General features: G+C 38.1%; 1 protein-coding gene across 1 annotated transcript; it reads right to left on the bottom strand.

Annotated features, from left to right (window-relative positions):
- Window positions 1-5,142: 5,142 nt before the first annotated feature.
- atp6ap1la (ATPase H+ transporting accessory protein 1 like a) lies at window positions 5,143-14,805 on the bottom strand (the record flags this gene model as incomplete). Its single annotated transcript, XM_060835853.1, has 4 exons — window positions 5,143-5,313; window positions 11,185-11,428; window positions 13,321-13,371; window positions 14,648-14,805. Coding segments are annotated over 4 exons (624 nt in total), but the record flags the coding sequence as incomplete, so codon positions are not given.
- Between the last annotated feature and the right edge of the window lie 480 nt (window positions 14,806-15,285).

Below are 15,285 nucleotides of genomic sequence, written 5' to 3'. Positions count from 1 at the left end.
TCAAATCCTCCAACTCTGGCAACATCCTTGTAAATCTTTTCTGAACCCGTTCAAGTTTCACAACATCATTCCGATAGGAAAGAGACCAGAATTGCACACAATACTCCAACAGTGGCCTAACCAATGTCCTGTACAGCCGCAATATGACCTCCCAACTCCTGTACTCAATACTCTGACCAATAAAGGAAAGCATACCAAACGCCTTCTTCACTATCCCATCTATCTGTGACTCCACTTTCAAGGAGCTATGAACCTGCACTCCAAGATCTCTTTGTTCAGCAACACTCCCTAGCACCTTAACATTAAGTATAAAAGTCCTGCTAAGATTTGCTTTCCCAAAATGCAGCACCTCGCATTTATCTGAATTAAACTCCATCTGCCACTTCTCAGCCCATTGGCCCATCTGGTCCAGATCCTGTTGTAATCTGAGGTAACCCTCTTCGCTGTCCACTACACCTCCAATTTTGGTGTCATCTGCAAACTTACTAACTGTACCTCTGATGCTCACATCCAAATCATTTATGTAAATGATAAAAACTAGAGGGCCCAGCAGCGATCCTTGTGGCACTCCACTGGTCACAGGCCTCCAGTCTGCAAAACAACCCTCCACCACCACCCTCTGTCTTCTATCTTTGAGCCAGTTCTATATCCAAATGGCTAGTTCTCCCTTTATTCCATGAGACCTAACCTTGCTAATCAGTCTTCCATGGGGAACCTTGTCGAACGCCTTACTGAAGTCCATATAGATCACATCTACTGCTCTGTCCTCATCAATCTTCTTTGCTACTTATTCAAAAAACTCAATCAAGTTTGTGAGACGTGATTTCCCAAGCACAAAGTCATGTTGACTATCCCTAATCAGTCCTTGCCTTTTAGCGCGATGTTAACTAATCTCTTTCTTATAATTAACATGCTTGCCTGATCCTCCTTACATCCAGCATTATAACGTGAGCCATACTTGTAGTATGGATTGTCCCACAGAAGCTCCTGGCAAAAAGAAATTCACAACCATTCAGATCAAGAAGAAGATGAGAAATAAGGCCATAACCACAAATCAGAAGCTGAACTCTGATATCCACCCAGACTAAACTAGAATATCTTTACTGAAATTTTGGAAGAGCTACCCAAAGAAAGATGCCCTGAAACCAAATAACCATGTTGACGGCACTGGGTAGAAATGGGTACAGAATATAATCAAGAAGGTTAATGGAATGCTGGCCGTGAGACCTTGAAGATTGGTGTATAAGGATGCAGAAGTTATGCTGCAGCGCTACAAAACCATTGTTAGAGTCCACTTATAGTACTGTGAGCAGTTCTGGACACCACATGTCAGGAAGGATATATTGTCCTTGGAAAGCGTACAATGTAGGTTTACAAGAATGATACCTGGACTTTGAATGTTACATTATGAAGAGACATTATATAAACTAGGCCTGTTTTCCCTAAAATTTAGCAAGTTAAAAGTGATCTGATCAAAGTCTTCAAGATATTAACAGGAAAAGACAGGTTAGATAAGGAAAAATTATTTCCACTAGTTCAGGATTCTGGAACTAGGGTGCCTAAAGATTAAGGCCAGACCATCGAGAGATGTTGGGTGGCATTTCAACACACAAGGGTGGTAGATGTTTGGAACTCTCTTCCATAAAATGGTAGTTGATACTAGATCAATTAATTTTAAATTGGAGATAGATGAATTTTTGATCAATAATGGTATTAAAGGATCATGGACCAAAGACAGGTAGAGAGAGTTAGGTCACTATCAGCCATGATCTCATTGAATGGCCTTCCCTGGTTCCTATTTCCTTTGAAAATCAACAACAAAGTTAAGTTAGAAGAATAGATACACAAAGAAAAATACATTACCAATATGTTCTCTGTCACTGCAGATGATTTTGCAGATTGAGCTGCTGTGAAGAGCTACAGCTGATGTCAATAAACCATAATAAAGATTGAATGTACAACACCTTCCAATCATTAACAAGGAAGCATTGTGTCTAAATGCATCGAGAGCATTTTGATGAAATGACTACCTGCTTTGAAGACTGGTATCGGTCATAAATGCAGAGAAGAAAGCAGTGATTCATCCCGTGTAAAGTTACAATAGGATTGAATGTAAATTTTGAAAGAGAGCTCCCATAAATGGAAATCAGGAAAGTAATTCCTGTAACTGTAGAGGCTACATGTTGTTTAAATACCTTCATAATGAGAGAAAAGCCAAATGGATAGCGATAAATTTGTCTGGATCCCAAAGATGGGATGATGATGATGCTTCTTTATTACTCACTTCAATTCTAAAAGAGATTGAAGTGAAAGCTGCAAGTCACCTGGAAGCTTTTCACATGGGTAAGGTAGTAGCTATGCAGTATCATTATTTATAAGCTTTCCAGCCTCTCAGTTAAACTGAGTAATGACTCTCCTATGCTCTCACCTTGTTAACCCTGCGGTGTTCCGTGCAGCTCGGGAACATTGGTCGTTAAAGTGATATTTCAGGGTTGAATTCAATTAATTAATTAATTAATTACTGAAATGATTGACCCATAATCTCTTCAAAGGGTTTCCTACTCCCCTTTGGAACGTGTCCTGGTAAGGGAATTGGATAAGATTCCATCGGGTTTCCAGTATGTCAAGATGTTCCAGGAACCAAGATATAAATATATATTCTTCCATTGCTATAGTTCCATCGATCTGCATTTGCTATTTATTTTTGTGATAAAATAGGGTTCCATAATTTTATTACTTCTATTCTGCATTTGCTTATTGTAGGGTAATATTCAAACATTTATAGAAAAGTAACAAGATAAAATAATATAAAACTGGAAAATTTGTCCTTAAATACTTTAAATATCAAAGTTAATGACATGGAAACATAAACATTGTGAAATACTTACTGCAACATATAGAGAATTACAATTTGAAGTAGTTTCAAGAAGGTAAGCAAAGAACACTTCTGAGATTTTATTTTTCTGTTTTTAAATGAAGATAACTAGCGATTATACAAAGCATTACAGAGCAAATCAAGTAAATGTAAAGGTATACTTTTCTTTTGAAACAAAAGAATTTCTTTTTAAGGAAGTAATGCATAGACAAGAACTTAATACGTTTTCTGTTAGAACATTTATTTGAACAGATGTCTACCATCGTCCTTGGAGTGATTCAAATAAAGAGTTCTAGGTACTACTGTTGGTCTCTGTGTTTTGGATGAGGAGAGTTTCTTTTTCTTTACTCTTGTTCAAGGAAGACATTTTCTTTGATTTACATTTTTTTATACAAAAACAATAAAGAGTTCTGGGAAGAATGGGACATGAGAGAACACCACATGGAGAGGACAAGGAGGCTGGGGTAAGTGTGATAGTTTGTAGAATAGAAGAATAAAAGATTAGTTTACTTTTTAGAAGGATGATGATGACAGATGTAAACGAGAGAGAACCCAAGTAGAGACAACTATTAAGAAGGAGCTAACAGGAGCTAAGGGACAAAATCAGAAATTGGTGGAAAAGCTCAGCAGCTTTCTCTGTTCTGATGCTAACATCTGCTGAGCTTTTCCAACAATTTATGATTTTGAAAATATTGAAAGGTAATTGAACTTTTTTGATAAAACATTTTCAGTTGCTATCTGCAAATAATTATTTAGAATTTCACTTTAGGCATCAACTTTAGGGTTCTCACATTGTCAATCATCGCTCCTTGCTGTTGTGGTCCTGTCAATCATAAAAAAAAACTACAAAGGAAAAAGAAATGACAAGATTGCACAAAACTCCCTTCCTAGCTAAAACTCAAAGAACTGCAGATGCATATCAAATTGCTGAAAAAGGTCAGCAGCTTTCTCTGTACTGATGCTAACATACTTTTAAATTACTTACAGTGTGGAAACAGGCTCTTCGGCCCAACAAGTCCACACCGACCTGCCAAAGCGCAACCCACCCATACCCCTACATATACCCCTTACCTAACACTACGGGCAATTTAGCATGGCCAATTCATCTGGCCCTCACATCTTTGGACTGTGGGAGGAAACCGGAGCACCCGGAGGAAACCCACGCAGATACGGGGAGAACATGCAAACTCCACACAGTCAGTCGCCTGAGGCAGGAATTGAACCCAGGTCCCTGGCGCTGTGAGGCAGCAGTGCTAACCACTGTGCCACCGTGCCACCCAAACATCTGCTGAGCTTTTCTAACAATTTCTGATTTTGTTTCTGACTACCAGCATCTGCAGATCTTTGAGTTTTAGGTGGGGAGTTTTGTGTAATCCTGTCGTCGTTTCTTTTCCTTTGTTGTTTATTTTATGATTGACAAGACCACAAAAGCAAGGAGTGATGATTGACAATGTGAGAACCCCAAAGTTGATGCCTAAAGTGAAACTCTAAATAATTCTTTGCAGATAGTCATTGAAAATGTTTTATCAAAAAAGTTCAATTACATTTTGATATTTTCAATGAAAAGAAATTGGCCTGGCTTCTGCATTGAATATATAATAAAGCAACAAGAATCAATCACAGGGTTTGTTCCTGTATGTGCCAGGTTAGCTTTCCTAGTTTCTTTGTGCTTGGACTATGTTAAAGAAAAAATACTCAGGGTTTCTGCTTCTAATTTCTAACTAGTGAATTGGTGAAAAAAACCTCATCCTGTTTTGCTTTAGTCTCTGTACGGCTTTATTTGCCTTCTATCACTGTCATGTAAGGTATTTATAACTAGGAAACCTTTTGACGCCTGTGGTGGTGCTGGGGTAATATTACGCATTGATTGACCTAAGGCTCATGGCAATCTAAGTGTTAAAAGGAAAATTGATTTAAATTGTATGCTGATTTTTACATTACCCTGTTCATTCGTGACCATTAGCTTACTAACTGCTATCAAGCACCCACTTGAATGTACATCCTCTACATGTCGTACCATACATGCCAGAAACAATAGGAAGTGATATAATGTACCATATTAAATAAAATTTTTGCTTAAGGTGGATTTAAGAAAAAGTCTTAAGACATAAACCTGGTACATTTTGATGAGGTGTAAGGTACCTTTGTCAGGTAATACAGATAAGGAAAATGCAGGCTAAAACATTTGCAGGTTTTGGTGGAAGTCTTGGTGGAGATTACTCTGCATAAGTTTCTTCCACCTTAGGGCTGTAAACAATGATTTTGGATTAATTGTACTCTTCCATTCTTTTTAAATGGATCAACATATGCCCTGCATAAGCAAGAACGAGCACAAGTATGAGAGAAATTACTAGGCCCATCAAGACAGCTGGTGTGAAGAATGAGGCACAGTCTCTTGCTGAAGCAAAGTGTCCCACTTTAATATTAAAGCCTTGAATCTGCAGAGATATCAATGAAGAAAAAATATTATCTTTCTAAGCTAATACACTCACCATAAAACGTTGATCAGGTTTAAGCTACAATAATCATTAGTAACAATTACAAATGTAAGTATAAAGTATAAGTATAAAGATAAAACTGTATGCTCAGCTTGGTGTTTAGCATAATATTATAATAACATTACAGGAGACCCAAATTCATTTATATACATGTGATTCAGATATACCTATACACACGCATGTTCCTTCGGCATTAAGGTAAAACTGTTGGGGAAAAAAAAATTTGAAACAAATGTCCTTATTTGTATTTCTATACAAGTTGTTCACTACTTTAGGAACACGCGTCTTCCCATATAATTCAAGAACATCCCCCTGGGTTGAGTAAAATAGCAGCACCAAAACTACTATAAAAGTGAGGATTCCTGACCAAGTAGAATACTAAAACAAATGGATGGGAAAAAAACAGAACTTTGTTTTAAAACATATTAAGAATTATTGTAATATTTTGACCTTTTAATTCTAGATATTTTCATGAGTTTGGTGTTAATATCGGCAAATCTATAATTCAGAAAGCAATCATTCTTATGCTACATCTAAGTAATGACTTGTGATAATTTTCTTATCTTTAAAGGCTGACCAAATATTTTTGTGCATTGCCCTCAGCTACCCATGCATGCCTCCTGCCATGCGGATCAACTGCCATTACCAATAGCTGTTCCTTAAGACATCTCAGTACCATATTTTCTCCATTTTCTTCTCCTGTTGACCCAGATTTTGGACACATTACCTAATATCTCCTTTGCTCAACATCCATTTTTATGCCTTTGTGAAGACCTTGGGGCATTTACAATGACATGTAAATACAAGTTGTTGAATATTCACTCTATTGGATGAAGATTAAGGCTCTAAACCAAACAGTTTACTTCATTAAATAAGCAACAGTTTAGCTATCAAACAGTGCATATATTTAACATAATCAAGTCACTACACACTTTTTTCTGTATATGGACGTAAGACAGAAATTCACTTCACACTTGTGAAAACTCCTGCACTTCTGAACAGATCCAGCCCTCCGGAATATGAAATTACAATTTATATAAAACTTCTAATTTATGGAAAAGTCTCCAGTGCTACAGAAGCAAAATCAACTTCCAAGCCTTTCCTGGCTGGAAAGGTAAAGGTTGATTGTTGCAAAAAGCAATTGAAGCCCAATATAATCCTGACCACAAGCCACTTGTTGGAACTAAGAATGTCCCTGTAGCCTAGATAAAGTTATCAGAACAAAGAGACTACACCACAATGGACCTGATTTTTTGGTCTCTGCCAAATTCTTTTGGGACTATTGCAGTAGGAAGTAGAGATCACATCTAGTGAAACATGACTCAGCTGATGGCCGTACAGTTGTCGATTACCTGAAGCTTGAACACGGCCTTAATAGGTGTTAATTACTATTGATGCTTAACTAGGATGAGTTATCTCAGTACCCCTCAACTGTATTTAAGATTTGGTCTGTTGAAAGTGCACAATCAGTAAGCTTTTCAGTCAGAAAGGAGAGATCACAATCAGGAGTGAGACACTATCCAAGTGAGTACATAGTTCAGGTGTTGTGGTTCTGTTCGCCGAGCTGGAAATTTGTGTTGCAGACGTTTTGCCCCCTATCTAGGTGCCATCCTCAGTGCTTGGGAGCCTCCTGTGAAGCGGTTCTATGATGTTTACTCCGGCATTTATAGTGGTTTGTCTCTGCCGCTTCCGGTTGTCAGTTCCAGCTGTCTGTTGCAGTGGTCGGTATATTGGGTCCGGGTCAATGTGCTTATTGATTGAATCCGTGGATAAGTGCCATGCCTCTAGGAATTCCCTAGCTGTTCTCTGTTTGGCTTGTCCTATAATAGTAGTGTTGTCCCAGTCGAACTCATTGGTGGACTGTACTTAATCGGGTACCCATTGTTCCTGAATACGATGTGTAAGTGTTTTTCCTCAGCTTCTCATGCTTCCTGGGTGCTGCAGTGTGTTGTGGCTCATTTAAATAATGTCCTGATGCAGCTCCATTTGTAGGTGTTGGGATGATTGCTCCTGTAGTTGAGTAGCTGGTCAGTGTGTGTGGCTTTCCTGGAGTTGCTGGTCTGCAACTTTCCATTGGTTTTTCATTCTATTGTGACATCTAGGAATGGGAGTCTGTTGTTGTTCTCTTCCTTTTTTTGTGAGCTTCCTCACAAAAGGATATTGTTTATGGGTTTCTTCTAATTTGTTGTGTTTCATGATGACAAAGGTGTTATCCACATAGCAAACTCAAACCTTGGGCTGGATCGTGGGAAGGGCTGTTCTTTCTAACCTCTGCATAACTGCTTCTGTTAAAAGTCCTGATATTGGTGACCCCATAGGCATCCCATTGAATTGTTTGTAGATTTTGTCGTTGAAGGTGAAGTGGGTTGTGAGGCACAGGTCTACTAGTTTGAGGATGCTTTCCTTGCTGATGGAGTTGGTGCTGTCAGGTGTTTGTGTCCTTGGTTCAACTAGCAGTGAGGCCAGTGTTTCTTTGGCCAGGATGATGTTTATTGATGTGAATAGGGCTGTCACGTTGAAGGAAACCATGGCCTCATCGTCCTTCACCTTGGTGTCTTTGATGCTATTAAGGAATTCCTGGGTGGAGTGGATGGAATGGCTTGAGTCTTCTACTGGGTGTTTCATTTTGCGTTGTAGTTCCTTTGCTAGTCTGTATGTCGCTGTATCGGGAAGTGAAATTATGGGTCTGAGGGGGGGCTCCTTGTTTATGTACCATTGGTAATCGATGTAAACGGGGTGTGTTGGATCCTTCCGGTTTCATTGTTGGAAGTCTATCTTGTTAATTTCGGCCCATAGGCACCATGGTAGCCCACAAACCTACCACCACACTGAAACAGCTCCTGATGACTTTAAAGAACCCATACCAACAACCAGAAGAATGAACATCATAAACAAAATACCCTGCAAGGACTGCAACAAACATTACATTGGACAGACAGGTAGAAAACTAGCCACCAGGATACATGAACACCAATTAGTCACCAAATGACATGATCAACTATCACTAATGTCCATACACATAAACGAAGGGGGACACCAGTTCAACTGGGACAATACATCCATCCTGGGACAGGCTAAACAAAGAACACACACTTGAATTCCTAGAAGACTGGCATTCAAACCAGAACTCCATTAACAAACATATTGATTTGGACCCCTTTTACCAACCTCTGAGGAAGAGCACTGGAAGTGATATCACCCACCACAACAGACCAAGACACGTAAGTAGTAAGCGGGACAGAACACCAGTGCTTCATCAGAGGCTCACTGATAATGTTACCTAGCATAGTGATGAAATGTCTGAGAACAGATCTGCCAGTTCAGCGAGCAAACTTACAATCTGATCCAAAACCTGAGCTACAAATCTTTTCTAAAATCGTTTATATGTTCTCCCTGTGTCAACATGGGTTTCCACTGGGTGCTCTGGTTTTCTCCCACAATCCAAAGATGAACAGATTAGGTAAATTGGTCATGCTAAGTTGATTGTGATGTCCAGGGAAGTGTAGGTTAGGTGGATTAGCCATGGGAGATGCAGGAGTACAGGGATAGGGTGCTGGACTGGGTGGGATAATCTTTGGCGTATCAGTGTGGATGTAATGGGCTGAATGACCTGCTTCCACATTGTAGGGATTCTATGATTCTAAGTCTGGAAAAGACTTTATGCTCAAGCAGATGTAGAATGGTAACTGGGACCTGATGGAAGAGATGGTCAGTCTGACAGGTAGTGATCAGAGTTTGAATTAGGTTTTGGACTGTGTTTCTGTAAAAGAAAGGAATTAGCTGATGATGGTCCAGCATGAAGATTTGAAAGCTCCCTACTGAATCTCACATTAGCAGCTCTTGGAATCTCGAGAAAAAAAAGTGAAGTGAGAAATATTATGGCCTTTATCTAAGTGAACTGTAAAAGGTGACCGTGATCAATATCTTCAGAAAATCAACCAAGAAACCATCATCTGTGCTTTTGGAACAATGCATTATGAGAACCAGTTAAGTAATCTGGCCAGTTTCATTATGCTCTTTTATCTTTAGGTGCACTTTTTGCCTGTCCTTTATGTGAATGGTCTGGAAAGTCTTTTTGGGCTTATAACATAGGCCAATTAGATTACTTTGTTGTTTAATTTTGCTATACTAAGGTTATGGTATTGTTAGCAAATTGCTAACTCATTTGTTTAAACTACAAACCACTGTCAAAAATTCACGGTGGTTCAGTGGTTACCACTGCTGCCTCACAGCGCCAGAGACTCGGGTTCGATTCCCGCCTCGGGCAACTCTCTGTGTGGAGTTTGCACATCTCCCATGTCTGCGTGGGTTTCCTCTGGGTGCTCCGGTTTCCTTCCAGTCACAAAGATGTGCAGGTTGGATGAATTGGCCAGGCTAAATTGCCCGTAGTGTTAGGTGGATTAGTCAGTGGTAAATGTAGGAGAATAGGTCTGGATGGGTTGCTCTTTGGAGGGTCAGTGTGGACTTGTTGGGCCGAAGAGCCTGTTTCCACACTGAAGGGAATCTAATCTAATCTAATCTAAAAACTTGCAAAGTCTGTGATTGGTTAGTCAAAAGGTTTGAGCAGCACAGTGGCTCAGTGGTTAGCACTGCTGCCTCACAGTGCCAGGACCAGAACCTCAGATGACTGTCTGTGTGGAGTTTGCACATTCTCCCCATGTCTGCATGGGTTTCCTCCAGGTGCTCCAGTTTCGTCCCACAATCCAAACGTGTGCAGGTTGGGTGAATTGGCCGTACTAAATTGCCCATGTGTAGGTTAGGTGCATTAGTCAGGGGTAAGACCATAAGAGTGGAAGTAAGTCCATTCAGCCCATTGAGACAACTCCGCCATTCAATCATGGCTGATAGGCATTTCAACGCCGCTTACCCGCACTCTCCCTGTAGCCCTTAATTCCTTGCAAGATCAAGAATTTATCTCTGGCTGAAGAAATATCTCCTCACTTCCATTCTAAATTGACCCCCTCTAATTCCAAGGCTGTGCCCACAGGTCCTAGATCTCCACCTAATGGAAACAAATTCCCAGCATCCACCCTTTCAAAGTAATGTATTATCTTGTAAGTTTCTATTAGTTCTCCCCTCAACCTTCTAAACTCTAATGAATACAATTCCAGGATCTTCAGCTGTTCATCGTATGTTAAGCCTTCCATGCCAGGGATCATCTGTGTGAATCTCCGCTGGATATGCTCTAGTGCCAGTATGTCCTTCCTGAGGTGTGGGGCCCATAATTGGACACAGTATTCTAAATGGGGATTAACCAGAGCTTTATAAAGTCTCAGCACATCACTGCTTTTACATTCCAACCCTCTTGAGATAGGTAAAAAAAACGGTAGCAGAATGGGTCTGGGTGCGTTACTGTTTGGAGGGTTGGTGTGTACTTGGGCCGAAGAGCCTGTTACTACACTGTAGGAATTCTACAAAAAGTCTGGTTAGGAACCTTTGAGATCAATTCTGAGGGACATTGAAGGTTTTAATTTTACTTTTCTATAAATATCCAGAAGTGCCATTACACACAACTGAGCAATTTTCCACTACAAAAACCACTGTAACTTTTTTAAATGCTAACCACCACCGGTAAGGTTTTAATGTTGTTGTGTTGCAAATTCAGTGGTTGGAAAGCTGATTTTGTTCAGCTGTCCTTCTCAGTGTGGCAACCCTATATGAAATCCAACATTGCCCAATGGTGAAAAAAGTGCTACAACTGATCAAAATATAACATGCATTTCCATTGAATGACCCAAATTAGCAGATTTCCTATTGGAATTATCACAAATACTTTATAAACATATTTTACTTTATTGAAATAAACTATACCTGAAACTCCACAAAGGTAATATGCCACAATCTTGTTCTGTCTTCTTGGAATCTGGACACGAGTAGTGCTTCATGTTTCTGCAGACTACTGATGTATTGACAGTGGTATGAATTGGTAACTGGAGCATAGATTTCAGATGCATTGAATATTGCTTGTAATGAATTGTTGTGGAAGATCTGCACAAAATCCAGGCTAAACCACTTCTGAACAGAAGTTGTATGATAATTATATGACATTTCAAACCTATAATTAGACAGTAGAAGCACTGAAGTCCTTGTCCACAAAATATTTCAAATGTTAAAACTTGTATTACCATTGTGTACCACAGTGTTAGCCAAAAAGGTATGTTTAATCAATCTGCCCAGGGGTGTTATGACACACCTCTAGAGCAAAAGAGACTGAAACATAGTCTCCTAACTCTGATAATAGGAACATTACCCACTCTGCCATAAGACCCCAAGGGTTGAACAGATATATACTCTATAATTAAAATGTTCAGAGATGTTATTTCACATTGCTGAAGCTGATGGGACTTGAACACAGCCCTCCTGTCTCAGACTTAGAGACCCTACCGCTATGGTTCAAGAGCCCCTCCGTAATTGGGAAATAAGTTCTGTTGATTTGTGAACATCACCTGTCTTGTTTTGGTATAGGTTGTCATATCATAATTAGATAACTAATATTTTGCAATAAATATCTGTACAAGGCAGTAAATTGATTAAAGCATTCAGCTGATGTTGATAGATAAATGTCCCGAACAATAACTGTGGGATAGCCAGATATACCATTAACTTACTTACGTTATTTTATTCTGTTTTGTTTGGTGACCATAGTGTAGATTGTGCAGGTACATGTTTTGACAGGATATCTATATGGAAAGATTAAAATTACGTTGTGGCATTTCGCCCACCCCGTAACAGTAGTTAAACAAATGCTACAACTGGGAGCCTTAAAGATTAGGAATACTCTTGGATTGATCCTTGGATTGTGCTGACGTTGGTGATCCTAGAGTGCTCATAGAAATGCTGCAACTGAGCTCAACATTCCTGACTTATGAAAATGAAAAATGTCCATATCTCTCTCAAGCAATTTTAACTGCTTTACATCACCAAAGGATAACACTGAGCTGAGCAATGTTCATTATGCATGAGTTACTGCCACCATTTATGATCAGGTATACTTATATCTGATGACTACTTATTCTGAAGTATTACAGGATGCTTAACATTTGGGGAGCTCAGCAAAGTATTGTGTTTAAAAGAAGGTAGAGGAGAAAATTATTGTGAATGAAAGGGATTAGGATGTAGTTATTACAAGCATACCAAGGATGAATTAAAGCTTAAGAATGTATTATGATGTCTTAGCTTGTTATTAATGGGATTAAATGTACAGGGTGTTTTGCTATTTGGCTTCAGATATTCTAATGTGTCAGTGATTTTAAAGCTGAAATATGCTTCTTACACTCTGACAGTCTACCACTGTGCATAATGATCCATGAACACATAAACCCACCAAGGAAACACTGGAAGTATTTTCTCTTGTATTCTGTCAGAAAGACATCTAGACCCAAGAATCAAATATGTCCACTGTCCTGCATTCAAACTAAAACGTTGACTAACATTATTAATAAACATAGATATGAATCATGAAATGTCTATGCTGGTTCTCTTCATTGAAACATCAAAAATTATTTTCCCAAAAAGTCAATAGTCTGTAGTTAAAAGAAATTGAAAACATTTCCCATCTTTCATCTCGCTTAACTTGTTCTGACCATTTAATCAATTTACCATCCTAGCCACAAAGATTTAACTAAGATATTCTTGAGATGGAATCAGGATTAAGGGTAATTTAAAGAGCGTTATTATAGTATGTTCATCTAAACTGATTGCTTATTCTTTGGGTCCCACACAATTGCATCTTTCCCTTACTCCTTCTAAAATATATTTGTGCCTGTAATGTATCTTTATATGTCAAAAAGTTTATAATCCAAATCTGTCATTTGAAACAAGTAAAATGATAGAGAGCAATATACTAGACTATGTAATAGATTGTAAATCAGCATAAGCTCGACTGAGCTCAAAGGCAATGTCCAGTGTACAGTGTACAGTGCTAAGCAACTAAGTAATAATCCTTACCTAATGACAAGTTGCTTTAGATTTCCAACATCACCATAGTTCAAGGAAAGCCTGAATGTAACAAAGTAAAACTGTAAGCAGAAAGAATTGGTCCTGTATTTCATAACAAAATGAAGATTTACATATAGAAAGGTTAAATTCAGACAATATAGTGTTAATCATTATACAGGTTGTAAATCATTTTTAAGATGCATTTAAATGCATTTCAAAGTAAGGAATGAGACCAATGGACAATGCAACATTTTTCACAATTTGCATTTGTTATCAAGATCAAATGATCTAATTTTAGGTCTCTCTTTTCTGTCTCCTCCAAACGTTTTTCACATCTCTTGCACTCAATTTTCTATATTACTCCTTGGAATGCATCAGTTTCTAATGTTATATCTTCCCAAAACATCACGTTGTTTTGGTTTAACTGTCTCTTATAATGTTCTCACCAATTTTTCCAAGACAGCAATTCTGACTAAAGTCATTCAATTTCCTCCATAGATCATCAAAATATACTATCACCAGCTTCATCATATTTACTTGTGTCAAATTCATGGAAATTTTCCTTGTTTTTCTGACTGCTTTTTAGCAATCACTAGCATGTGAAATAAAAGATTACACATTGCTCCAAAGTTCCTGCGATATCAAAACCAGTACTTAGCTAGGATTCATTTATTCTTTTCCCATTTCAAATCAAAATAATATCTTGCTCAACTTTAATGTAATATATTGCAAAAGAAAATCAGAAACATCAGCACAAATTCAAATACCAAAGACTATGTCCATGACATGAAGACATGCAATTCTCTCTGCTAAAATATGAAGACTACTTACACTCGAATTGATCAATGCACTACAGAATATACATGTCATTGGAATTGATGACTGCTTAAATACAGATACCATTTTAAGATCAAAACACAACTGAACCTTAAAAGCAAAGAAACAAATAACATGGTTTATTTTAGAATTACTTTTCCATTCCTCCCATCTATCTTTCTCTGAATCACATCTATGATCTTACTATCTGTAATTAAAACTTGACTCTAAACTATAGTTTGCTTTGTGTTGTGGATTTGTGCCTACTGAGAAATGAGTTAAAACTCTAAACTCATTTTAGTCAGCTAAATTAAAATATTTCATTTCCATCATCTGTATGATTCTCAGCTATCATACTTAAATAATGTTCATAGCACTTCTTACTCCCCTCAAAATAATAAATGAGTTAAATATCACTATGTTCATTTGTTTCTAACCTACTTGCAATAGTGTTCTTTTAAAGTATCCTAATTCTAATGTAAAATGTCCAAATGAAAAGTGCAATGTATCTATGACTTACATAGCTTTATCTGCAGTACATGTTGAATCCCTGGTATTAATTTTGGGAGCAGTGCTCCCAAAAGTTCTGTTTGTCAAATCTATCTCGGGCTGGTCTCCAATTCGAAGTGTTACCTTCTTAGCAATGAAGAGAATGCAGGGTATTTCACCATCTGTAACATTTATGGGAGGATACTGGTTCCAGCTTGGGATCTGCAGAAGATGTCTACCTGTATTTATTACTTCATTGAAAGCATGTCTAACAACCTATGAAAAAAAGATGTCAGAAATGAATTCCTATTTATGAATGTTGAGATAACTATTCAATGAAACTTGTTCATTGTTTCGACTTAAGAACTCAAAGACTAAAGAATGATCTGCTGTTGCAATGAAAACAGGATAAGTATAACATATATGGTTGGAAACTGAAAGAAGAAACAATGCAAAATATTTTATCTGACAACTCCATCAAAGTAAATATTATTTGAAATCTGGCAGAATAGATATTAAATTCACAACTCCTTTTTTCAAATGGTAACCAATCTACCAATAGTGATAGACATTGCATACACTTTCATAGAAATTGCAACAGATTTTATCGTCTATATGAGCATGTTCCAACACATCCTTCCTTTCCTAAATCTTTTTACACGCTTTCTT

Source organism: Hemiscyllium ocellatum, chromosome 14 (assembly GCF_020745735.1).
Source record: "Hemiscyllium ocellatum isolate sHemOce1 chromosome 14, sHemOce1.pat.X.cur, whole genome shotgun sequence".
NCBI classification, from domain to species: Eukaryota; Metazoa; Chordata; class Chondrichthyes; order Orectolobiformes; family Hemiscylliidae; genus Hemiscyllium; species Hemiscyllium ocellatum.
This window is presented reverse-complemented; position numbering and strand designations above follow the sequence as displayed.